Below are 25,951 nucleotides of genomic sequence, written 5' to 3'. Positions count from 1 at the left end.
CTCCTCCTCTGATCCCCAGGCTTTGATGGTGATTGTGTGGCTGGATGAGTGGAAGGGGATCAGAGAAGCAAAAGAGAAGCTGAGTCCGGGTCAACGTTTTTCTAGAAAAGTCCGAGTTCCAGCCTAGCCAAGATGCACAGCAGCTGGGGGTGGGGGTCGGTGGGGGGGAAATAACAACTTTTTTTTCTTCTGCTTCTCAGGGTCCAACATGAGCTAATTGTTATCATTATCTTTTTATTTTTTCTGTTTCAGGAAATTGCGGCTTATTTAATAACATTTGAGAAACACGAAGAATGGCTAACCACATCCCCTAAGACAAGGTAACGTCCTAGCCATCGCAGTTTTCCAACTCTATATGGTGAGAATAGATGATTGATTTTTGTGGATTACAGGATCCAGCCACTCAAGGCAGGGTAACGAGTTGACAGGGCCATGTTGTGCTCAATGGCCTGTGAAGGGGAGCACTCATTAATTGGTCCAAGACGCGGGTAGTGAACGCAATGAGGAGGCAACAGCTGTCGGGGCTTTTTGCAGGATGGCTCTGGGCTCCATCCTTCAGCCAGGCACTCAGAACCTTATCAGACAGGTGCAGGGCAGGGGGCAATTTATTTTTGGGAAAGTTCCCACCTGCCATCAGTAGCAGATACTTTTTGAAAAGGAAAACTAACTTAACTGCGCCTGGACCTCAGTGTGTTTTATACATCAATAAAGTCGGGTTACCCTGGCTGCTGGGAGGGAGCGCTCCCAAATCAGAAGCAATGGCTAAATATTACGCAGTAAATGTCCTTGAACCCACTAACTGCCACAAACACTTAACTTCTCTTGCCACCCGGGACTCGACGGAATTGTTGAAATGTAGCTGACCCGTGTCTTGTGCACGGAAATGATGTGATTATAGGTGAGAGATGGCGAGCCTGGGATTTGGGGCTCATTTTAAAGACAGCTTCTTATTTCCTGCGCAACTCTTTTACGTTTTTATTTTTTGATATGTTTCATGCTAAACCATCGGAGATGGGCAGCCACTCTCTTCCAATTGCTAGGACGTTTCTATTAGCAGTGACAGGGCCAGGGGCTCACATTTTCTGGAAGGTGGCCTGCAGCGCTCTGACTGCAGTGCTGAGTCTAAGAAGTGGAATTCTCAGTCTGTGACGTGTGGACATTGTCAACTGGAACCAGGATTAGGATGAGATGCATTCTGCACACCACTGGTCCTGCGTGTGGCCTGTCAGTCCGTCCCGAGCTGTGGGCGAATGGGTTCTGGCTTTTGACTGTTCCTCCTGTGACGGGTGTAGTTATTCATTTTCTTATTGCTGGGACAAAGCCCCTGCTGGAAACCCAACTTTAAAAAGCCAAGGCTTACTTTGGCTCAAGGCCTAAGGTTAAACAGCTCATCCGGGCAAGACAGGCATGGCGGCAGGAGGGGGAAGCCACTGGGGTGCAATGAGCCTGGAGTCAGGATGCAGAGAGAGACGAACAGCTCACGTCTTGTTCAAGTCAAGGATTCCAACCCTTGGGATGGTACCACCCACAGTTAAGGCGTGCCTTCTCTCTGCGGTTAACTTACCATAGGAACTGCTAAGAAGCATACACACAGCTTTCTCCTAGGTGATTCTAGACTCTATCAGGTTACTAACATGCTTCTTGAATCCAAGTTGGAGAAAAGAACTATTTACGAGCCCGGGTGAAGTGCTCCAGAACGTGGTGGGTTTTACGCAGCACACATGCACGCACGCACGCACGCACGCATGCATGCTGTGACTACGGTGCTTTAGAACATAGCAAGGCTGGAGCTCTCTCTCACGTTTAAGTCCAGGAGATTGGGGATCGATTGAGAGGAGGAGTTATCTTCTAGTCACACTGAACTCGGTGACATTTTGGAGCATAATGGATCAAGGGATTCTTGTCATGAGGGACAGGGATAAGCGCATGGGCGATGGAATAAGGGTTCCATGGATCTGTCACTCATAGCATTATGACAATTGTATGAAAATCTTAAACTCCTTAAAAAGCACCATATTGCTCCTTCCGTCTTTCCTTCCGTCTTTCCTTCCTTCCTTCACTCCCTTCCCCTCCTCCCCTCTCCTCTTCTTCTTTGGATACCCAACTGTTAGGATTACAGGTGTGCACCATGCCCAGCCTCCTCCCCCAGCCCCCTTTTCCTCTTTATTAGAAGTAGAGTTCCTGTCCTGTCTTCCCTGGGTCCTCAAGAGCACCACAGGGGACATAACCTCTGTCACCTGCTTTGCAGGTGTGAATGACCATGCCCTTCCCAGGCCGTTGCTGCTCTTGCCTGTGAGCCACGTCCCCCAGTCTGCTGGAGGCCTGGACCCCAGAGGCATGAGGCATCGAGTGGATTTCCTTCAGGCTCTGGTGGTCTGAACTTCTTCCCTCCAGGCAGAGTGAACATGTGGACTCCTGTTACATTCTCATGCACGCTCTGTGTTTACGCTTGAAAGCTGCTGGTCCCTGGAGAAGGACAAGTTGCCCCGGTTGTTCAAGGACCTTCCTCAATTAGTTGTTGAGTTGGGATGGATCCCCCTCCTCCACCATTTCCAGTATTGAAATTAATTGGTGCGGTTAACTGCTGAGTCCCGACAAGCCAGCCTCCTGGTATTAGGGAATTAATGGTACCAATACTCTGCTGCATGGGAAGGCAATACAAGTTCTGTCTGCAGCTACTGTTAATTTCATTTTAGAAAATTAATAAGAATGAATTGCACCGTTGACATTTATAGAGTTTGCTAATAAAATGATACATTGTTTGTGTGGAAGAATCCTTATTAAATTAATTGTTGTAATCAGTCCACATATAGATGTTGGTATAGGAACTGCAGAGGGACCCACATCTGCCTCTGAGGCATGAGGCATGCTGGGGGCATTAGGGACAAGTATCGCCCTTGCTCAGATCAGATCTCAACCCAATTATAGAGAAGGCCCCGGAAGCCCCTTATACCTGTTCATAACAAGGTGTGTTTCCAGGGTGCTCCCAGGGCTGAGGGTCTCAGGGTAGCATGTGGCTGCCACAGGGCTCAGCGAGGAATGCTCAAATGGCCCCTATTGTGTTATAAGGAGTTGGGATCTTAAGCCTGAAACTTAACCTTGGGGCCATCTTTATTTGGCCCTGGCTATGTGTTCAGCGGGATCATGACATCATTTGGAGACTGAAGGGCCTCCGCCCTCCCCACCCTGCCAGGTGGATTCATGACTTTGAGTAGAGTCCTCCCTCTGTCCAGAGTGCTAACCTCCACCTCCTTCAGGCTTTAGATTGGGTATCCTCTTCCTCTTTGTGGTCTCTTTCAAATACCAGCCACACCCATCCAGAGAGGCCCCTTACCCCTTCCTGGTGCTTGGTGCCATGTCACAGTTTTTTAACCCACGTGTGCATGGAGGTTTTCTCAGGTGCCTTTGTTCTTGGGTAACCCAAATGCCTGATGCATCCCCTCCAAGTGCAAGTGAGATGAACAGAATGGGTAAGAGGCAGAGCTCTGGGTGATGTGAAACAGAAGCCCTGGACTCGCTCCATCTCACTCTTTCTGTACATATCTTGCCTCAGGACTGCCAGCACACCACCTCTTCACTCTTCAGCATTTGCTATGGATTCGGTACTGTGTTTTAGAATTTATACCATGGCTGAGGGGATGGCTCAGAGGTTAAGAGCACTTTCTGTTCTTCCACCGGATAACTCACAACCACCTGTGATTATAGCGCCAGAGGATCTGACATCCTGTGAGCTCTCTCTCTCTCTCTCTCTCTCTCTCTCTCTCTCTCTCTCTCTCTCTCTCTCTCTCTCTCTCTCACACACACACACACACACACACACACACACACACACACACACACACACACACACGAGTCTTAAAACCTGTACCACAGCTCTGCCAAGCAGAGAAAAGGCTGCAAGACTACAGGACGTCCAAGGCTTGGCATTAGAACTGAAATTTGAACCCAGGAATATAGCTCCTCATCTCCTCTTGACATAGTTCATGGTGGCAAGGAGTAAGAAGACGGCCAGGGAAATTGTTCTACTGTCCCTCAGTAGCAGCTGGGAGATGTTGGGTGCCATTAGGGCCGCCTCTGTGGGCCAGTGTGGCTTGAATGTGCCAGCCAGGTGGGCCACCTGAGTGTTCCTTGGGCCGGATTTTCCGATTCCCACTCTGAGGTGCAGGCAGTGCAGAGCCAGCATGCTGGGAGCAGGCACTGCAGAGCATTGGGTGTGGAATATGGCTGATCAGAGCATGGTTTAGAAACACTGGTAATTTATTTCCTATTCCCTGGGAAGTCTAAAGCCTTCCCTGTGAGCCAGGGTGGACGAGGCTTGAGATCGAAGTGAGAGTCATCTCTTCCCAGGAATCCTATTTATGCTGGCGAGAAGAGAGCTGGAAAACTCCATTCGTTATCTAATTAATTAATTGGATTGATATAGATAGCACCTTCACACCGACACAGAGGGGCCTAGTAATAGAATTTTCCTATAATGAACACTAAATGCTTTTGGTCAGTAAGCAGTAAAACTCTGAACAGAAAGACGAAAGACAGGGAGATGAGAGAGATAGGAGAATGTCAGAGTTCCGGGGGCTCCTCAGGAGAATGTCAGGGTTCCGGGGGCTCCTCAGGAGAATGTCGGGGTTCCGGGGGCTCCTCAGGAGAATGTCAGGGTTCCGGGGGCTCCTCGGGAGAATGTCAGGGTTCTGGGGGCTCCTCAGGAGAATGTCGGGGTTCCGGGGGCTCCTCTTATCCTTTCAGGTTCTCTTGACCTTAGACCAGCTTTTCCTCACCCCTAATGATGGGCAGACATTCTGTCTTGAATGAGCCTCCTCCTCTGAAGCTTCCCTGACAGGAACCTCTCTCCAGAGCCACTGGATGTCCTATCGTTACCTCAGCTTCCGTCCACCTCTCTCCCTGAGTCATATCTGGTTTGCATCATCTGATGTCCTGGGTTCTCCCAAGAGCTACTTCATTTTCAAAGACCCAGTTTAGCCCTGCCTGGTCTTGCTCTCCCCCGTGGCTCTGCTCTTGCTCTCTCCCGTGGCTCTGCTCTTGCTCTCCCCCGTGGCTCTGCTCTTGCTCTCCCCCGTGGCTCTGCTCTTGCTCTCTCCCGTGGCCCGGTCTTGCTCTCCCCCATGGCCCGGTCTTGCTCTCCTCCGTGGCTCTGCTCTTGCTCTTCCCCGTGGCTCTGCTCTTGCTCTTCCCCACGGCTCTGCTCTTGCTCTCCCCCATGGCCCGGTCTTGCTCTCCCCCGTGGCTCTGCTCTTGCTCTCTCCCGTGGCCCGGTCTTGCTCTTCCCCGTGGCTCTGCTCTTGCTCTTCCCCATGGCCCGGTCTTGCTCTTCCCCACGGCCCGGTCTTGCTCTTCCCCGTGGCTCTGCTCTTGCTCTTCCCCACGGCTCTGCTCTTGCTCTTCCCCGTGGCCTGGTCTTGTTCTCCCCTGTGGTTCTGCTCTTGCTCTTCCCCGTGGCTCTGCTTTGGCTCCCTGACTCTGACTGGTCACTCTCTGGACCTCTGTTGTGAGCTCTGTCTGGATCTCTGTCTTCTACTTTCTGAAGGCTTAGAACTTCCTGCCCTTACCATGTGCAGGGCACTGAGATGTCTCCACATGCTCCTGCTTACGGCTGTATGGCTTTGTCACTGACTTTCCTACCAGCCTTGTCTTACATCAGATAATGCGCAAGAGTCTTAGACTTCCCAGGAGACAGGGTTCTTATTCACTAGCGTTGTCTCCCAGTCACAACATGCCCCTGACTGCCCACCTCCAAGCATCCACCATGGTTAGAGTAGGCTACACCATCCCCCATCATCTTCCTTACCCCTTTACTCTGTCTCACATCTCTTGTCAGATATCTTCCCTGGGTCTGGCAAGTGCCCCAAGCCCAGCTTCTTGCTAGCTTCCTAAGGCCTCCTTTGCTCATGTCAGTGGATTTCATGACAGTCTGTCCAGAGTTGTAAGTCTGCCTCCCAGTGGGAAGGCAAGTTCCTAAGGGCCAGGCTGGGCTGCCTCTTTGGTACCCTAAGGACTTGGCACTGAAGCATCACTTTGACAGGAGTGTGCAATGTGTACAGCTGTTAAAGTGCAGGGGTGTGGCTTGCAGGAGGAGAAGACCTGGCAGTTGGGGACCAGGGGTGGGGTCAGTCTGGGAGCAGAGGACTTGGGGGCCTGACGGGTCCTGTGAAGTTGGTGTTGCCTTGCTCAAGTACAGTGTAAATGACAAAGCAGATGACCCACTGGCCCCTTTGAGCACCAGATCTTTGGGTTGGATAGTGATGACTCATTCCTGGTGAAAGCATGCCCAAGTGACCAGACAGAGTGATAAAAGCAACACAGATTCCACCAGGATGCTCCAAATGACTCAGAGCAGGCAAGGTGCAGAGCTCACAGACTAGCTACAACATGTACCTGAGTGACAGGGCCAGGTTCAAAGGGACAAATGCCGCACAATTCTGCTTACATGAGGCATCTAGAAGGTTCAATTTGGGGGTGCTCACTTAGTCGGGGGGTAAGAAAAAAATATGTTGGAGATGTACTGTTGTGACGTTTGTGACGCTGCTTGAAGCTGCTGTGAGCTCTAAGCCGGCCAACCCATTGCCTATGAAATTTGATGTTGCTGCTGCAGCTCTACCTCAGTATCAGATGAGCAAGGTTGGTGGGTTGGAGCAGTGGGTGGTGCCAGTGAGGAGGGCATTTTCTTACCCAGGTATTGTGTAAACAACTTTCTAGCCAAGTCAGACAGGTCACTGAGGACAGACCAGTGCAACAATATGGCCCTGGTCTAGCTTCAGGAACTAAGGAATGTGTGGGGTTACTTACAGGAGTACTGACTGCTCACAGAAGTTATGTCCCTGGATCTCTGAGTGGCTTGCAGGCAGGCTGGCTGGGGATGGGGGGACTTTCCTCTATCCATTAATTGCTACTGCTTATGTCATCGGGTGAGTCTTGTAACCTTTAGGAGTTCCTAAGCCTTGTGAGTTTGGTTTACTTCCTGAGACTTGTATGTTTCCTTCACTTCCTTAGTCTCTCTAGTCTCCCTCCTCCTTCCCCCAGGGAACTTTCCAGTTCTGATTGAATGGCTATCCAGCTGCAGGTCAGTTCAGGGCTTCCCTTAAACCCTAAGTGGAATAACATTCCTTCCCACATGATGGCCTTTATGCTCCACTAGAATGGAGACCTGCTTACAAGTGCTTCGTCACAGGCATCTGGACACATTTCCCATGTGTGAATGAACAAGTACAAACTATACCACCGTTAGCCAAGCTGCAAGTGGGGCACCAGGGAGTGTGTGTGCTGGGAGCTTTCAGGACTCCAGGGAACCTCCTCACTGCCTGCGGCACCTGTCCTCTGGGGTGGAGGGGTTAGCTGTGACCTAGATCCTGGTAAACTATCTGGCGGCTTGCTGTGGTGCTGGGGACCTCTCTAAGCCCTGTGTGGGAGTGGGTCTCTCCCAGATCCTGGGTCTTTATTTGGAATTGTAGAATGCCAAATGGGAGGGGAATGTGGAATCCAGCCCCTAGGAATTCCATCAAGGTCTACTGAAGTGGCCAAGACAGAGACAGAGTCTCCCAGCTGCCCAGCAGGGAAGGTCACCACCTCCACTGGGCTCTGTCAGAAGACTGGTGAGCTTCCTGTGTCCTCAGCTGTCCCTCCCTGCAGTGGAGTTGGTAGCACTGATTGTTTGTGTGTTTATGTGTGCATATTTATTTATGTATGTGTATCTATGTACATGTGTGTATATCTGCGTATGTGTTTATGTGTGTGGATATATGTGTTTATGTATACACTTTTATTTATGTATGTATATCTATGTATGTGTATGTATGTGTCTCTGTATATGTGTGTATGTATGTTTATGTGTGGATATGTGTTTCTGTATGTATATGTGGCAATGTATATGTATCTATGTATATGTATCTATATGTGTGTATGTATATTTATGTATGTGTGTATGTGTGTGCTTATGTGTGGGAGTATATGTGTGTTTATGTGTGGGTATATGTGCATGTGTATATGTATATATGTATGTATGCATGTATGTGTCTATGCATTTATGTGTGTATATGTATGTATATGTATATGTGTGTATGTGTATATGTCTGTGTTTATGTGTGAGTAAATGTGTGTATGTATGTGTATCTCTGTGTGTATGTATGTATGTGTCTGTGTATGTATGTATGCATATATATGTGTGTATGTGTTTCTCTGTATGTGTGTATGTATGTATGTGTCTTATGTATATGTGTGCATGTATGTGTGTATATATGTGTGTATGTCTGTGTTTGTTGTGGGTATATATGTGTGTGTGTGTCTGTATGTGTGTATGTATATATGTGTGTGTATATGTATGTATATGTATGTATGTTTTATGAGTGCTCTTGGTGTGAGCACTGATTGTTGGCCTCATCACACACCCCCTCTTTTCTTGGAGCCAGGTCCTGTCTCTAGTGCCTGCTGCAGACACTGATGGCTGCATCTCTAGCCTGCTGGAGTCAGACTGTGGCTAGCGTCTGGCTCCTGTTGTCCATGCTCCTCCATTTATTTTTCTTAGCTTTCTTTAAAGTGTGTGAGTGCATAAATGAGCCTGTCAGGAAGTTCTAGGCTGCTGCTAAGGAGACACAGCCTCATGCCTGTCATCTGGCCCACGCCTGATTCTCCAGGTGGACACTTCGTCCTCTCCTGGTCCTGAGTCTTACCTCCAGATTTGCGGCATGTGTGCTCTCCTCCCTTCTGGTGGTGTGGCCATTATATTCTGACTGTCCTGTATACTCTGGGGGTACGGCTGTCTTACTGTGCTAGTGGGTGGCCTTCTGTCTCCAGGGTATGCCTCTTCACAGGGATGGCGCCTAACTCTCAGTCCCCTCACTTGGGCTTCCTGGAGTTCATTTCCAGGAAGCAGAAGGTGCCCTCAACTCCAGCATCTTCCTTGTGGGATGGAGGAGCTTCGATGTACGTGAAGGTGGAGATGTAAAAGGTGCTTATCGAACTCCAGTGCTTAGGTTCCTTAGCACGCTTAACGGCATAGCCCACCTGGCCTTAGCAGAAGGCTGTGGTGTGGTGTGGCCACTCCCTGGCCCTGAATTGTGGGGCTCAGGGAGCAGCTATGGTCATTTCGAGAGCTAGACATATAAGCTGAAGGGGACATCTCAGGCCTTTCTATCTTCACACGGGAGGGACTTGGTTGTACTTGGGTGGATGTCATGTGTATGTGACATTGTTCAAGTGATGCTGCCTTCTGGCTCCTAGGTAGTGAGGACTGGTTCTGAGAATTGGCAAAGCTCCAGTGTATTCACACAAGCCCCGGGACCCTTCCCTGCTCTGCCAGGGGTCACTAGGCCCCCTTTGTTGCCTGTCAGACTCTTCTTAGCATCTTTGCTCTATCCTGTGCTGGAGAATTAAGGTTGTCTAGTGTCTCTGCAGTGAGCCTGCACTGGCATCTGTCATGTGTCCCTAGCCAGTGATGACCTATTACATTGCTGCTGAGTACAGGGAGGTGGCCTGGCCTTTGGGCTCACTGCATGCAAAGTAGGAAAGCCTGTCTCCACATGAGCCCTTGGCAAGCTCTCGGTCTCCATGTGGTGAGTAATTACCAAAGGTCTGGATGCCCTGGAAGTGTGGTTCCCGGTCCTCTCCTTTGGCCAGGAGGGGTTGCTGGCTTTGCTATTCTTAGCTTTCCCACAGTCTTTTTGTTATGGAGCTGCAAACTTCAAGGTAAATAAAACAAAGGGCAGAACTCAGTCCTGATTCTCAAGCCTGGCTGTGCATGCCCCTCCTTCCATGAGTGTCACAGTGTGTGTGTCCTGCATATACGTGGGCATTCTCTTATATGCACATGCAGAGAGAAACACAGCACACGGGCACACACAGCTTTCTGATTCATGTGTGCTAGATATGTGCAAACATGGATGTCCACACGCCACAATATAGCACAACATGTGCACACATGTTTGCACCAATATCCAATACCTAATATATACATATACATACATGCATTGAGGTGTGTATAGACATGCATACACAAACATGCACACACAACATAATATGCATACACATACAAAACACATGTATATATGTACAGACACAAGCCTAGTTACCCAATACATGCTCATACACAGTACACACATGCTTAAGTATGTACAACCACAAATACACAGGCATACATACAAGTGTATACATAACACATATGCATACATATATATATATATATACACAAACACACAACTCCCAATACATACACATTCACAGTACACATGTATATACACATTCACATGTGCGCGCGCGCACACACACCCTTCTAGAGGTGACTACTCCTTGTGAATAAAAGGATGTCCGAGAAGGTATCCTTCTGGCCTCACTGTGATTTAACTGGGAGGAGTTTCCATGAGATAAGGAAAATATCTACTAAAAGAAAAAAAGTATGTCCTGGCTGCTTCTGGCCTCCTCTTTGAGGCATCTCTCTCTAGGAGAGAAGGATGCTCCAGGGTAGGGCTGGACCTGGGTCCTGGAGGAGACAAGTCCCATGGGCAGGGAGCTGGCCACAACTTCTGGAAGGCCCGCTCTGGCTTCCCAGCAGCCTCCTGCCTGGGATCTATAGGAATTCCTGGGCCAGGTTGTTTTCCTTTCAGCAGTTAGGTAGGAATGGCATTGGGCTGTGGTGGAACTGAGTTTGTATGTGAAACGGCAGCTGGTTGGTGCCTAGACTGAAGTAGCAGCTATACGAGTCCGCTACCAGCCTAGGCAGAGTTGTAGAGAAAGACAGAAATTATGCAAAGAGCAAACTTGGAGGAGTGAAAACAGACGAATCGTTTAGTTTTTAAGCCTGCAGTGTGAACATGCCAACCTTGCACATGTCACGTAAGATCCAGCCCTCTGCCTCCCTTGTCACTGGATCCTGTGATGCAATTGACCTACAGACATTGAGGGAGCTGTCCTCCGGTCATGAGTTGGACACAGTTCTGTCTGGGGAAGGAGGTGTCGCCTTCATCTATGATTAAAACTGAGCCCCTTTCTTCCAGAACCAGAGGAACACAATCCCCACCTCAGGTGGCTGGCTGTTGGCTGGCGTCCGCTCCTCTATTGCGTCAGTCAGTTCTCTGAGTAGCTATGCTGTGCGCTGTGCTGGGCATTGGGATGGAACAGTGGATAAGCTAGAATGACTTCTAAGAAGTGGGATGCTGAGAGAGAGTGCAGGGAGGGGTGCCCCCTGAGCCATGAAACTAGCGGATGGGGAAAGGTGGCCAGGCCACCATCCTGAGGCCAGGCTTGGGGTAGAGACCTGTGTGGAAGTGTGTGTCTGAACTCACTGGAGAACAGATTATCACTAGTCATGGCTGTGTGGCTTGCACAGAGCCACCGTATGAAGGAAATAGGGCGTGTAAGACTGGACCAAAAGCTATCGCAAGATGACATAGTGGGGTTGTGGCAGTGGAAGGGATGCGTGGGGGACTGGGATGTGGGGGTGAGAGTGGGGGGTTGAGAGGGTTGTAAGTGTGGTGTGTAGGCTCCCAGGGGAGAGTCTGACTAGGGTGGTTCAAGAAGTGGCTGTTGGGGGTGGGGACATGGCTCAGTTAGGAAAGTCCCTCTGAGCAAGCACAGGGACCTGATTTTGAATCCCAACACCCATGTAAATGTTGGGCCTGGTGGCAAACACCTGCCATCCCAGTGCTCGGGAGGTAGAGATGGGAAAATCCCTGGAGCTCACTGGCCGGAGCATCTAGCTGAATTAGCAAGATCCAGGGTCAGAGAGACCTTGTCTCAAAAACTAATGGTGGAGAGAGATAGAGGAAGACACCCAAGAGAATCAACCTCTGGTCTGCTCACAGTCTCACACACATGCTTAAGCACCTACATACCTATACACACATAGTCACATGAACACATACATGTACACACACACACCATAGAGAAAGAGAGAGAGAGAGAGAGAGAGAGAGAGAGAGAGAGAGAGAGAAGGATGAGGTGGAAGCAGAGAAACCATCAGAGAGAGAGAGAGAGAAGAATGAGGTGGAAGCAGAGAAACCATCAGAGAGAGAGAGAGAAGGATGAGGTGGAAGCAGAGAAACCATCAGAGAGAGAGAGAAGAATGAGGTGGAAGCAGAGAAACCATCAGAGAGAGAGAGAGAGAGAGAGAGAGAGAGAGAGAGAGAGAGAGAGAGAGAGAAGGTTGAGGTGGAAGCAGAGAAACCATCAGAGAAAGAAAGAGAGAAAGAGAGAGAGAGAGAGAGAGAGAGAGAGAGAGAGAGAGAGAGAAGGATGAGGTGGAAGCAGAGAAACCATCCATGATGGATGAGAAGACAGAGGCACTGTCTTCTTGATGCAGTGTGGGAGATGGTGTGGTCTCACTTAAAGAAGGACCAGAAGGACCAACCAGGAACATGGCGGGACAGACATTCAGGGGATCGGGTGTCACAGCTGCCAAGGCTGACCCTCTGCCTTCCATGACTTTGGTGACCTCCTTCCTTCCTCTCTGCTTGCATCTTTCCTCATCAAGTGGGTATCCTGAGTGATGCCCAGGCAGAGGCGCCCCACACTGTGGACCTGGCCGGCCAGGACAGCCTTCTCCCCTGGGTCCAGGTCAGCCCTTCTCCCCTGGGTCCACTGCTGAGAGTGTTGCCACTAATGGATGCTGTGATGGACAACAGAGAGGATGTCTGGGAAGATTGTTCTGGAAAGACCTGCCAGACTCTGAGCACTTCCTCGTTTGGCTGTGGTGCAGAACTCCAAGGTTGGGGAATAAAATCTCTCTGCTCGCTTTATGAGTAAGCAGTTTGGGTCGGCTTCTAAAAGGATTCTGGCCTTAGCTCCACATCCCATCCATGTCTGCTGGGATTTCCCCATAGCTCTGCTGTTTCTCTAGGGCCTAATTTCCTAAGCTGGTGCCAGAGGGTCTGTGAGGATCCGTATGAGTTTCTCAGTTTATTAATTTTGCATTAAATAATTAATAGTAAAGTTAATTGATGAATTATTCAATTTTCAGGTAAAATGGGATGATAAATATTCATAACTTATTTTATTAAGGGAATTTCCATTTCCTATGTCATTAAATCTAGATTAACGAAGGCTGATTTTAAATGAGGATTGAAAACAATTGTGCTTTGGAATTAATTTACTAAGTTAAGGTCATTGTGTTGTGAGTTTACCCCTGTCGGAAGGTTCAGGCTCTTTCCTCTGGAGAACACTCTTGTTTCACAGAAATCACAGGACCTTTGCTTTGGAAATTTTCACCAGGTCTGCTGGGAGCTTCCTCAGACCAGGACCCGCATCGAGGTACACGGGATGAGGCAGAGTCATGACATGCACGGCTAGGGTTCTTCCTGCCTCTCGTAGCCTCAGCAGCTCGCAGCTCTCCCAAGTTACAGAATCACAGTATGATGTGTTAGCCCAGGCCAGATGAGAAGAGGGCTGGATTCCGGGAAAGAAGTGTGTGTGTGTGTGTGTGTGTGTGTGTGTGTGTGTGTGTGTGCGCGCGCGCGCGATGGAGAGCAAGAGAGCACAATCGCCTTAACATATGTCTGAAAATAGCTGTAGGCTCCTCATCAAGTTCTCCAGCACCTGTGCAGAGATTCCCTAACCCATCAGAGCTTTCTGCACAGGGCACTGGCAGCTTCTGGTTGTCTGTGTCTTCTAGCTAAGCTGATTCCTTTTAGATCTGGTTTATGTTGATTTGCTAAGAGCACAGCCCCCGCAAAACCAAAACTGCTGACTTTGCAAAGCCCGTCGGAATCTAGGGTTTCAAGCCTTCCTAGTTCTGAGGAGCAGGTAATACCTGTGGGATATAGTATACTGGGCAAGAGAGAGGAGAGGGGAGAGAGGAAGAAGAGGGAGAGGGAAGAGGATGAGAAGGAGGAGAGGGAGGAGAAGAGGGAGAGGGAGGAGAGGGAGGAGAGGAAGGAGAGATTCTTTAATGATGTTCAGGTGAGGCCGCTCAGTTTGCATTGCTTGCCCAAGGCTACTCCACTAATTAGCCACAGAAGCTGGGACTAGAGCCTAGGCCTCTTTGATTCTTATTGGGGTGCTTTTTAAAAACTCCAGTGCCTCTCTTAATGGTTTTTAATCACTTCTACCCACCGCCCCACCCTCAGTGGCAGGGTCCCCAGGAGTGTTCGGAATCTAGTAGGCCAGGCTGCCTCTACCCTGCCGAGCTGCTCATTATAACTTTCCAGTGGAGCTTGTTTGCCAGGACACTGATCCAACACTAGGCCTTTGCGTCAGAGGAGGGCTCTGGATGCTCAAGCCTGCGAACCCGCTTTCCTTGAAACCATTGCTAATTGGCTTGGGAAGAGGCTTCCAGCAGGCAGGTGTGGCCTAATCTCTTGTGACATGGAGGTTTGAGGATTACTCCTGGTTTGGGAGACTGACTAATTTAGGAGTTAAGATGGTAGGGATAGAAGTGGCTGCCGCTGGGGAGGAATCTGGAACCACCAGGGGCAGGCCTGTGATGGGGGTGGAAAGGAGACACTGAAGTATAATCCCACAACATGTGGCCTATCTCTAAGACTTTATCGAGTGCCTGCTGTGAACCTAGGGCCACTGTGGGCACCGTGGGTTGCTGTGGCAGAAGAAGATAGCATGGCCCTGAATCTACTTGGAGAGCCAGGGCACACATACTGGAGATAGCCAGAGCTCAGTCTAGACAACACACACAAAATGTGGTGCATGTGGGGTGTGTGTGAGAGAACATGAGTGGAGAGCGAATGCAAAGTGGGCCACAATCAATCCATTGCCATTGATTTTATCAGAAAAAACAGCCCAGCAGCACTGGGGAGGGTGAGTGGCAATCAGAAGGTCACAGACTGTGCTGGGGGACAGTGTGTGCTGAATGGGCACAGGGAGAATGACATTTGGACGTTTCTCATCCCTAGACCACAGGGTAATTGGTATCTTTGGCATCAATGATAAGGTTCTAGAGGTCAAGGGATGCGAGGAGAGGGGCTGTAAGCCAGGGACCACGCAAAAGAACACTGGGAGCAGGCCTGCGTTGGCCAGATGGCTTCTTTGTGTCTAGGCTGCCAAGAGTCTGGCAGGTCCTGGAAAAGAAGCAAGGCTGACCCCAGACTGGCTCACTTTGACAGAAAGATGCTCTCGAAGCTCAGATACTGCAATACACTTGTTGGCCTGCATACACAGGCCCTAGCGGTGAGAAGATTCCAGATTGTCGGACTCCAGAGGTGAGAGAGCTCTCCACACCAGGATTCCCATCTATATATTTCAAAAGGCTCTGTTGTCCTTGTGCCTGTGTGCTGCTTAGGGCACATGGATGGAAACATTTGAAGGTTACCCCAAGGACCCCTGGACCATGCAGCACTTCTCAACCAAGGATGGTTTCTTTCCACTGCCAAGGCATTTGACCATGCTTGGGTTGTCCTGATGGGGGAGGGTCTGTGCTCCTGGCATCTGGTTGTTCATGGCTTTGCTACTCACAACCATCCTACAGTGCTCAAGGAAGCCCTGTACATCAGAGCATCACCTGGCCCCAGGTGACCTTGGCGCCCACAGTGAGACACCCCACTCTATAGCATGAAGTCCACAGAAAAGCTGAGCTGAGACTGCGGCTCTGTGGTGGTCAGGAGCCAGACTCTTAACTTGAACCCCTGCTGTATCCATTTATTAGCAGAAAGTTAGCCGGGCCCTGCCTCAGTTGCCTCTTTTGCAGAGTGGAAAGGATGGCGGTACTTAATGTTTTGAGGAGGGAGGTATACCCAGCACTTCCCATGTGGGTGTTGCTGTGTGTCTCTGGTGATCTTTTTTCAGAGTCCCTAGTGGCCCTAGGCTCTGGACACACACACACACACACACACACACATGAACATACACGCACACAGCTGTGTTGCTCCTGCATCTTGGTTTGTGCATAATGATGGCAAAGGCCCCAAGACATTGTCATATAATCTTTCTCTCTCTCTCTCCCCCTCCCCTCTGTACCTGTCTCATATTCCCTTTCTCTCTTCATCCCCCTTCAATGGTTGTGTAACTCTGGCTGATCTGGAACTCCCTATGTGGCCTAGGCTGTCCTTAAACTTTCTTTAAAAATATTTATTTGAGACAAGGTCTTACTATGTTTCCTTGACTGGCCTGGAACTCTCTATGTAGAGCAGGCTGGCTTCTAACCCATTGATATCTACCTGCCTCTGTTTCTTGAGTATTGGCCTTTCTTGTGAGTGGGGTCTGCCCTCACACCGTGCCGGTGCCTTGACAGGCTTGGTGGCAAGCACTTTGGCATGCTGAGCTAGCTTGTTGGCTTTGGCCTTGAACTTTGCCTTTGCCTCTGCTCAGACTCATACTCTTGACCACCTAAAGCAATTCATCTTTACTTGGAATAAGAGATGAGGTTAAGGGAGGAAAGAGAAAGAAACTGAAAGCCTGGGTTCCGACATTCAACAGATGGGTGTGCAGAATGGAGGAGCTTGTCAAGGCTGGCATCTGTGCCCAGCAGGCTGTGCTAGAGCCCCAGATGCCTGCCTTTCTCCATCCAATATACTCTTATTGACCATTGGACCTGTCTTCAAATCACCTCAAAGCTTGGTGACTTGAATAGCATTTACCCATCCTCTCTCCATGCCTGCTGGGTAAGATCATTGGACATCTGAACTACCGAATTTACTTCAGGTCCCCAAAACTGCAGTGAGGTTACAGTCTGGGATTACAGTCTCATCTGAGGCCCCAGTGGAGGCCAGGTCACTTCCAAGCTCGCTCCCATGGGAGTGGAGGGTTCAGGTCCTCTGAGTTTGTCCGAGTGAGGGCCCAGCTCTTTGCTGACTGCTGGCTCAGAGCTGCCCTCGATCCCTTGCTGATGTGGCCCTGCAACCTAGCAATTGGCAGACAAAAGCCAGTTTCTTTGCCTGATCATCTCCCAAGTGACGTCTGCTCACATTGACTGCAGGGAGGCTGTTGGTGCCAATCCCTGTCGGGGGAAGGATCACACAGCCTGTAAGTCCCAGGTAGGATGACAAGGGAGACACACTCAGATTTCACCTGTCATCGTCATACGTTAGGAAAAGACAGGCAATGAGCAATGAGGGGAAGCAGGTAGAGCTGGCCCAGAGCCCACAGCGAGCAATGTTTCCATCTCTGGGACTCAACTTCCTTCTCTTACGGATGGATGGGGAGGAGGGAGCGCTGGGGAGGTGGCTCAGTCATTGTTAAAATACTATACAGGCATGAAGAGCCAAGTTAATCCCCAGAGAGAGCTCATTTTAAAAAAAAGGCATGGTCATGTGATCTTGTAGCCCCCCGTGTGCTATCAAGGTCAAGACTGGAGGGTCTCCAGCTCTTTACCCAGGCAGCTCAGCCAAGCACGCTGAGAGACCCTGTCTCAGAAATCAGCCTGAGGAGTGACACTCAAGGTTGATCTTGGACCTCTACACACTTTTACATGTTTGTGCATATGCTACCTCACTTAGGCATGTAACTCGTAAGGATATGTGCACATGCACATACTACACACACACACACACACACACACACACACACACACACACACACACACATTGGCTAGATGAAATCAGGGTGGCAAACATGCCTGATCTTCCAGTGCCCAAGACAGACTGGTCACAACACCATTTTCCTGTGAGCCTCGGAAGCCAGCCTCCAACTGCTGTGGAAATTCACTTGCAGGCCTGGGGTGGTCTACACAGTCAGTCTATGGTTACTATGGTACCCCAGACAACTAGCAGGTTGCTAGGTAAACATGGGCAGATGAATCATTTTTCTGTTGGCCAGAGAGGCAAAGCAGAGTCCTTAGAATTTGGGGACTCTGGTGGCCTAACCCTTCCAATCCCCAGACAGAAGCAATGAGTTCTGCCTCCTCCCACTGCTTGGTTCGAGCTGTGTAGATTCGGCCCCTAACACCCCTGCCTCAGGTGGGTGGAGAGAGCACCGTGGCCATTGAAGAAATGAGCTAGCTACAGCCCGGGGCAGTTCTGCTTCCAATTTATCTGACTTTCAAGTGATTCATTCAGCTCCTTCCTGGATCTTGCTCCTGGACTCATGGTGATAGCTTAATTTGCTCAGGAAATCTTGATACCGCCACGCACTGGCTTCCAGAAGCACTGGCTTCCAGAAGCTGCCAGGGGGCATGCGGCTAACAGGGAGCAGAACAGTTTTCCTGGGCCATGTATCTCTTTACCCCGACCGGTTAGGGTTTCTACCCCCTTCCCCTTTTAAACCCTCCTTCTGAATGGCTAGAATTTTCAGAGGTAGTTTAAGAGACATCAATTTGCGATGTTTTCTTCTCTTTTTTCCTTAGCCATCGGGCTTCAGAAAGAGTTGAGAAGCCAATAATTAATCCTTGCAACTGCTTATCCTCTGTGTTTGAAGATGACCTAGTGGCTGAATGGCTGGGCCAGCCTGACCCAGTTCAGCTCCCTGCCTGGCAAGGCTTCCTTCAAACATGCAGCCTATGAATTATTCAGGCCCGCTGCAGGGGAGAGTGGGTGCTCTTCTTGTAACAGTTAATCAGCGGCCTGGGAGGCCCTTCACATTCACACACAGCCAAGCTCCCTCAGGGCAGGTGAATGAGCATTTTTCAAAGTTGGGTTGGACTCTTGCAGTTCCAAGGGTGGTAGGCAGTTTGCTCTCTTGCCTCAGAAGCACAGCCCTGTCCCTCTTGTGGGGCTGGACTCTTGGAATGGCTCTCTTCGCAGTAGAAAATGACCCCAGGGTCCTTCTGAGGGAGCCGGAGGTCCTGCCCACCACACGCTCTCCTGCTGGCTCGCCACTGTGCATTGCTGCTCTGAGGGGTGGGCGGTGCTGCGTGTAGGTGGCCGGAGCTTCCACCTACACAGCTTCCTTTTAGACTTCCAGTCTGAAAGGCTGGGCTGGCTGGGGAAGCAGGAGCTGGAGGACGTTGTCCTCTTGCTCTTCAGTTGCTGGGGGACACCCACGTCCTTAGGCTAATCTCAGTATTCTTAGCGTTGCTCTGATCCACTCTCCTCTGACCGTCTCCGTGAATCTGTCCCACACACGGAGATGCAGAATGCCTCCCTCCATGCTCAGTGGGTTAGCTTAGTGGGTTCCTAAGCTTCCTCAGAACCTTCCTTTGCCCTTTGACCTAACAGATGGGCTCTAGGGGATTCCAGTGTGGCTATGGCCTTTCATTCCCCCCTTCCCTTCCCCACTCCTGTCCCCTCCTCTCTCCCTCCCTTCATCTACCCCTCCCCCATTCCCTCTCCCCTCCCCCTCCCTAGTTTCAGCTCTCCTTCCCTCTCCCCTCTTTCTCCTTCTTCCCTTTCCTCTCTCCTTCATCCTCCCCTCTTGTCTTCTTTCTTAGGACCTTCCTATGTAGCCTAGGTTGGCCTAGAACTTGCAATCTTCCTGTTGCAGCGTCTCAGGTACAGGCATGCATGCACCCCCACCTGGCTTTTCTGGAGACTTCTATTGGGAAGCAGAAACCCTTTGAGCATTTCCGAGCAGGCAGTCTAGGGTCATTTTAAGAAGGGTGACTTTGGGGACAGGCCTGAGTGCCCCTAACCCCCCGCTTGCTGTGTGTACACAGCAGCAGAGGAGCAAGGCACACGCCCCTCCATCCCTCTGAGCACCAGTGAGCACCTCACTCCTCTCAGGGCTGTGGTGCAGACCAATGAGACAGTCTGGGGAGCAACTCACTGAAGGCACCTCACACCCAGAGGTTAGGTTTGTATCTATGGCCCCTGCCAGAGCTACGTGGGGGAGGCAGTGCAGGGGCGATGGATGCCGGTGTGCTTTCTGCAGGACTTCCTGCACTTGTAGATTCTGAGGATATAGGTTCCATCTTTCCCTACTTTACAGGGGGGATGGAGGCGTGAATGGTCTGTTTGAGGTTGCCTGGCTGAAGGCCATCTCCAGCTGTTGCCTAAGAGCGAGCGTTCTTCCATCTCGGGCTCTAGACGCCTCTCTTCATAAATGATGAGCAGACGTTAGGTAGCTTTTGGTTAGCTTCAGAGACCTCCGTTTTCCCTTCCTGTGTCCCTCCCCTAGAGGCTGGTCCCTGGAGGGGGCCAATACAGGGTCTTGCTGTTTGGCCCTGTGCGGTCTTGAAGTCACTATCCTCCTGCCAGTCTTCTGAGACCTAGGATGACAGGCTTGGGACACCACACTCAGCCTCTGGCTTGGTCCGGACCTTGATCTATGACAGGGATCAGAGACACACAGTGCTGACCCATCCCTGCTGGCCCCAGGTCTCCAGGGACTCTCTTTCCAAGGTGTGACACTGTCTGTGGCTGCAGAGATGAGCTCATTCTCTTACCTAGTTTGTAGCTTGCTCTCTGGCAGAGGCTCTGCCTCTATAGGCGGCCATATTGGGCGGCCATATTGGGTATACAAGCTCCTCTCCTGCCTGCTTTCTCCCTTTGGCCAGTTGGTAGTCGCCTCCTTTGGCAGCCCCATGTCCCCGTCTCTCCTGGTCCCTACACTGCAGGCTCCAAGCTCACTCCAGGGGAGCTTGGCATAAGCACACAAGGCAGCCACTTGCTGAAGTGCAACGTGTGCAAATAAATTATTCAGTGAAACCCAGTCTAACTTTATTAAGCCCAGAATCGTCCTTTTCTGTCAGAAGCTATAGACAGAGGCTGTGTCAGCCAGAAAGCTCCTGGGTTGAGTCCTGCGGCTGTCTGAGGGCTGCGTGGACCTGGGGAGGGCTTTCCATGAGTGCTCTTGCTTTGTGCTTGTGTGTCCCTTTTCAACAAAAGGACTGGAGGGAGGAGCCGGGGTGGGGCGGGGCGGGGGCGGGGCAGTGATTGTTGGGGAGGGTGGGAACAAGCTAGGGAAAGGGTACTCCACCTTTAGACTAGGGAACTGTGGACAAGTGGCTTCCAGTCAGAGCACCTAGGACAGACAGACTTGGGCAAGACGGCCTCACAGACGTGCCTCACAGACGTGGCCAGGCCAGCACAGGCATAGGCGATCATGACATTAACATTATAAGGAAGATTTTGTGGCATTTTAAGTGCTTCACAGATTAATTTATATTCTAGGATGGTAATGAGAAGGCAGCTTTTGTCCAAGAGGTGAAATATGCAAAAGCAGCCTTTCCGTGGCTCATAATTAACCTTTAATGCTATTCCCTCACATTAGTGATATGCTTTATGCTTCAAAACCGTAGCAGACCGGAAGATGTGCCGGCTTCCTGAATTCAAATTCCTGACAGGCGGCCATGTTGACACAAAACCTGATAGACGGCCATGTTCACACAGAGACTCTACCTCTCCCGGCTTCTAGTGCCAGGCTACCCAGAGGATCAGACAGTGAAGTCATCCCAGGGAGCTTGGCCTTGGGGCTGCACTGGCTGTCCTCTCTTTCTAGTCTTTAAGATATACCCTTGGGCCTTCTATTCACTCTGGCTTGAGTGGAGAACCCCAAGTCAAAGTCCCCTCAATGGATATGCAAAATGACCTTTGAACTTCAGTGTTGTGTGTGGTAGGAAGGTGAAGGTGGGGGAGAGAGGTGGTATGCGTGTGTGCATATGGGTGCATGATTGTGGAGGGGAGAGGAAGGTGCCAAGGGTTCTACTGATCACTTTATTCCTTTGAGGCAGGGTCTCTCACTGAACCTGGAACTGTGTCTGTAGGCCAGCAAGCCCAGTGATCCTGTCTGCACCTCTCCGAGTGCTGGGGTTAAGGGGAAATACTGGAGCAAGCTTGGCTTTTTACAAGGGTTCTGAATCCAAGCTCAGTCTTTCACGTTTGCATATCCAACGCTTTTACCCACTGAGCCTTCTCTCCGGGCCTCTTTTCTTAGCTTCTGTTTTCCGAGAGGAGCTCTCTGTTCTGAGCCTCGGCCCTCCCGGGACCTACGAGGGCTTTGGATGAGTAGTTCAATCAAAGTTGCCAGCCAGGGTGCTTTCCTACAAAGGCTGCATTCTTCAGGCCTGGAGCATGTGCTGACTCATGTGGGTGGTTCCAGCCTCAAAGCTTCCCACATCCTAATCTCCACTGACAGATGCAACAACCTCTGGAGAAGAGGGAGGACATGCTGTCACTTAAGGGTAGGGACAGGACCAGGGGCTTGTGGAAGGGACAGTGCCGGGATGACAGCCATTTTGTTCCAGCTTTGATGCGTTATTATTTTACTTCACAGAGGGATTTGGAGTCAGAGCCATTTCTCACTGTGTCTGTATGTATGGCTTTAGGTTCTTGGCTGTTACAAGGGTCCTGTCTCCCATGTGTCAGATAAGTAGTCTTTCTCTTGCTTGTGCAAATGTGCACTGAGCAGCACAGGTGGGGAATGTGTGTCAGGGGCATGGGCAGGGACCTTGACAGAAGGGCAGGGAGCCTGAGGGAGCTTGCTGTGCAGACTACAGAGTGAAGAGCCACATCAGGGCATGTTTGCTTGTGGATGAGAATACTCCAAGAGCTGAGACTTATGCTCAGAAGTAGAGTGTTGGGGTTCAGGGGTACAGAGCACTGTGTGGAATGAGAAGCGGTTTGCTAAGCTGGTAACTTCTAATGCCTGTATTTCCCGGATACCCACATGGTTCACAGGCAGCCTGGGGTCTGGAGCTCAGGCACTGCCTAATTTGACAGAGCTCTTAAAGGACCCCCTAATGTCAGTTCAAATTTCAGAAATTAAAGGATTAGACGCCTTCTGTTTCCTCCAAGGATTTGTTAGCACTTGATCCTTTTCATTAAAATGACTCCATTGGCTCAAGTTCCCTTCAACCCAATCCTAAGCTCCTGTGAGGCCGTGGGAACCCCACCTTTCTGTCTGTCCGGCTGGGGTCTCAGGTTGAGACTAGCTCAATGCAGAAGCTGGGGAAGCCTATAGAAGTCAGAGCTTCAAACAGAAGAGAGATGCAGCTAAGCGGGGACCTCAGCCTCCCATCCCATTCGAAACAATCAGCAGAATCAAGCTGACCATCTTTAATTGTGTCCAGCCATCTTTGTGTCCCGAGAAGTGTGTGTCCTGGGGCATCAATATGGACGAACCATTGATCCCAAAGTACAGGGGAAATGTTTGTCCTGGGGAGACAGGCTGCTGTGATCCAACCGCTCTGGGTCTGTCTGAGGATCCTCAGGGGGTGAAGCAGGCAGCTGTGTTTATGTATAGCACAAGCTAGGGGCTCAGAGGACCCCACAATAGGAAAACTGGCATTCCTGCAAGGAGGGGGCAGAGATCTGATGTACCATAGGGACAATAAGGACACAACTGCTGCTGATTGGAAGCCTGGCTCACCTGGGGATCTGCTGAGGATTAAGGTGACAGAAAGTTACCAATGTGACCTTTTCTTGGTTCTTCTAAGCAGGGTCCTTAGTGAGTACCCCTGTGGTGCTCCATAGAGGTGAGATTGAGGGTAGAGACTTCCTGCTCACAGGGCCCCCCCATTAAAAACTGCTACATCAACCATCTCCCTTGCTAACTTGTGCCCATAGACAAGGATGTCGAGAAAAAGAGCTGTCCTGCCCTCCATGGGGCTGAGACAAGAGAATACACCAACATTCACAAGCAGGTCCATGGAGCCAGCTCCAGGAAGCATGGCCCTCGGGGATCAAGGAGATCCTAGAAATTGTTACAAGGAAAATGGGGCCAGTCAGGAACCCAAAGGATATGGAGTGTTTCAAGTACTCTGTTTGGACACTTATCCAAAAAACCCAAAGAGGATGAAGATATAACTAACAGGCTCCGTGCTTTGATACATTGTATCCCTGTTACCACATTAAATGTTATCCACTGGTCAGCAAGGATGAGAACTGTCTAGGTGAAATTGTAAGACTTCAAAAGCAAACATCAGAAGCTGAGGCAGGAGGATCAAAATTCAAGGCTACTCTAGGCAACATTGTAAGTTCTGGGCCAGCTCAAGCTAAAAGACTGTCTTAATAAGAAAGAAAATAGGGGTCAGGGAAGATGGCCCAGCTGTGATGTGCTTGCCATGCAACCAGGAGGGTCTGGGTTTGAACTCACAGAACTCATGTGAAAAGCCGAGTGTGGTGTATGTATGTTGTATCCCTAACACCAGAGGAGGAAGAGATTGCCAGATCCATACAGTTAACTAGCCAGTCAGTCTAACCAACTGGTGAGCTCTGGGCTCAGAGGGAGACCCCATCTCAAAGAACCAGGTGATGAGTGATTGAGGAAGATACAGCAAAGCCACCTCTGACCTCCACATGCACACGCCCGCACACTGGCATACACATGAATGCAAACATACAAGCACACACATGCATGCATATCATGCATAAATACAGAAGAAAAAGGGCTGGAGAGCTAGCTCAGTGGTTAGAAGTATTCTGCAGGACTGAAGTGCACCAGAGCCTGCCAGTCAGTCCACATGGGAGCCACGACTGGGGAGTGAGGATGATTATAGGAAAGGCAGAAAGAAGATGCAAGAGACAGAGATGGGAGGGTTGCTGGTCAATACCGTGCCAGCAAGCAAGTGTATTCCTTTTAAAGGCAAGCAACAGAAGCACGGCCAGTTCCAGGAAGATAAGCAATGACCACAAATGCTTACACGGCGAGTTGATGGTACTCAGTTTCTGTTTGACTATGGCCAGTTCCTTTAGGGTAGGACAGTCTCTCAAGGACATATGTGTAAGCAGAGGAACTTGTCAGGGTATAATGCACATCTTAATTATAAACAAAGAGAGGTGTCAGCAGACTCCTTCATGATTAATCACAACCAAGAAGTCAGTCAAAGTGAACTACGAAAGTACTCCCCACAAAACGTTCCCAGCGCTCACACCAGGCAGGAGCTCTAGCAGTCCAGCTTCAGGAGACCTGATGCCATCGTCTGGCCTCCATGGGCACCTGTACACACATAAACACACACACACACACACACACATACACACACACACATACACACACACACATATACACACACACATACATACACACATACACACGCATACATACACACACATACATACACACATACACATACACACACATACATACATATACACACATACATATACACACATACACACATTCACGCATACATAAACACATGCATGCACACACGCATGCATGCACACATACATACACACATGCATGCACACACGCATGCATGCACACATACATACACACATGCATACATACACACACATATACACACACATACATACACACACATACACACATATACATACACACACATACACACACATACATGCATACACGCATACATGCACACACATGCATGCACACATGCATGCATGCACACATACATACACACACACATACACACACACATATATACACACACATACACACACGCATATATACACACACATACACACACATATACATATACACACATATATACACACACACTTTAAAGTAAAATATTTAAAAAAAAAGAATGACAACTCTTTTTGACAGGCGGATTTAATCCAGGCAGCAAGCCCCTGGTACACATTTACAGTGCAGAGAACAGACGCCTAAAGAGAACTACTGACTAACCTAAGGTCACAGGGATGATAGAAGAGTTCAAAACCCAGACTGTTGACAGTGATGGATCTGTGGTGAGTGATAACTACCACACCCTTAGAAGTGATAATTACCCCACTTCTCATCTCATAGTATCTGGGATGGGAGTCCAGTGCTGACCCACTGAGGTCATGGACATTCACATCTGGGGACTCCAGGGCTTCCAGGAAGGGTCAGTTTAAGCTTGCTTGGTTAAATTTCTTACAGTTGTCAGCAGGACACCATTCTTCTGTGTTTATATCTCCCTCCCCACACTGTGTGTGTGAGTGTGCACGCGTGCATGGTGCACAAATCCACAAGCATATGTGTATGCACATGTAGAGGCTGGAGAACAACCTCTGCTGTTGATCTTCAGGTGCTGGCCACCTTGTTTCTGAGTGGCAGAGTATCCCATTGGCCTGGAACTTGCCCAGAAAGTTAGGTTGGCTGGCCAGAGAGCCCTAGGGGTCCTCCTGACTCTGTCTCCCCATTGCATACAAGCGTATACCACCATCTTCAGCTTTCTTTTCCTGACTCTGTCTCCCCATTGTGTACAGACGTATACCACCATCTTCAGCTTTCTTTTCTTTTT

General features: G+C 49.9%; 1 protein-coding gene across 17 annotated transcripts in view; it reads left to right on the top strand.

The window, feature by feature from the left end:
- Positions 1-25,951, top strand: part of Camta1 (calmodulin binding transcription activator 1) — an 858,665-nt gene that overhangs the window by 285,245 nt on the left and 547,469 nt on the right. For 16 of the 17 annotated variants that reach the window (XM_031379572.1, XM_031379576.1, XM_031379583.1 and 13 more), the window contains one exon: positions 253-320. In XM_031379572.1, coding sequence (XP_031235432.1) covers positions 253-320 — 68 coding nt within the window. Of the gene's footprint in view, positions 1-252; positions 321-2,248; positions 2,274-25,951 lie in introns of those variants that run through there. The other variant, XM_031379591.1, reaches the window with a different exon arrangement.

This window comes from Mastomys coucha, unplaced genomic scaffold (assembly GCF_008632895.1).
Source record: "Mastomys coucha isolate ucsf_1 unplaced genomic scaffold, UCSF_Mcou_1 pScaffold18, whole genome shotgun sequence".
NCBI lineage: Eukaryota > Metazoa > Chordata > Mammalia > Rodentia > Muridae > Mastomys > Mastomys coucha.
This window is presented reverse-complemented; position numbering and strand designations above follow the sequence as displayed.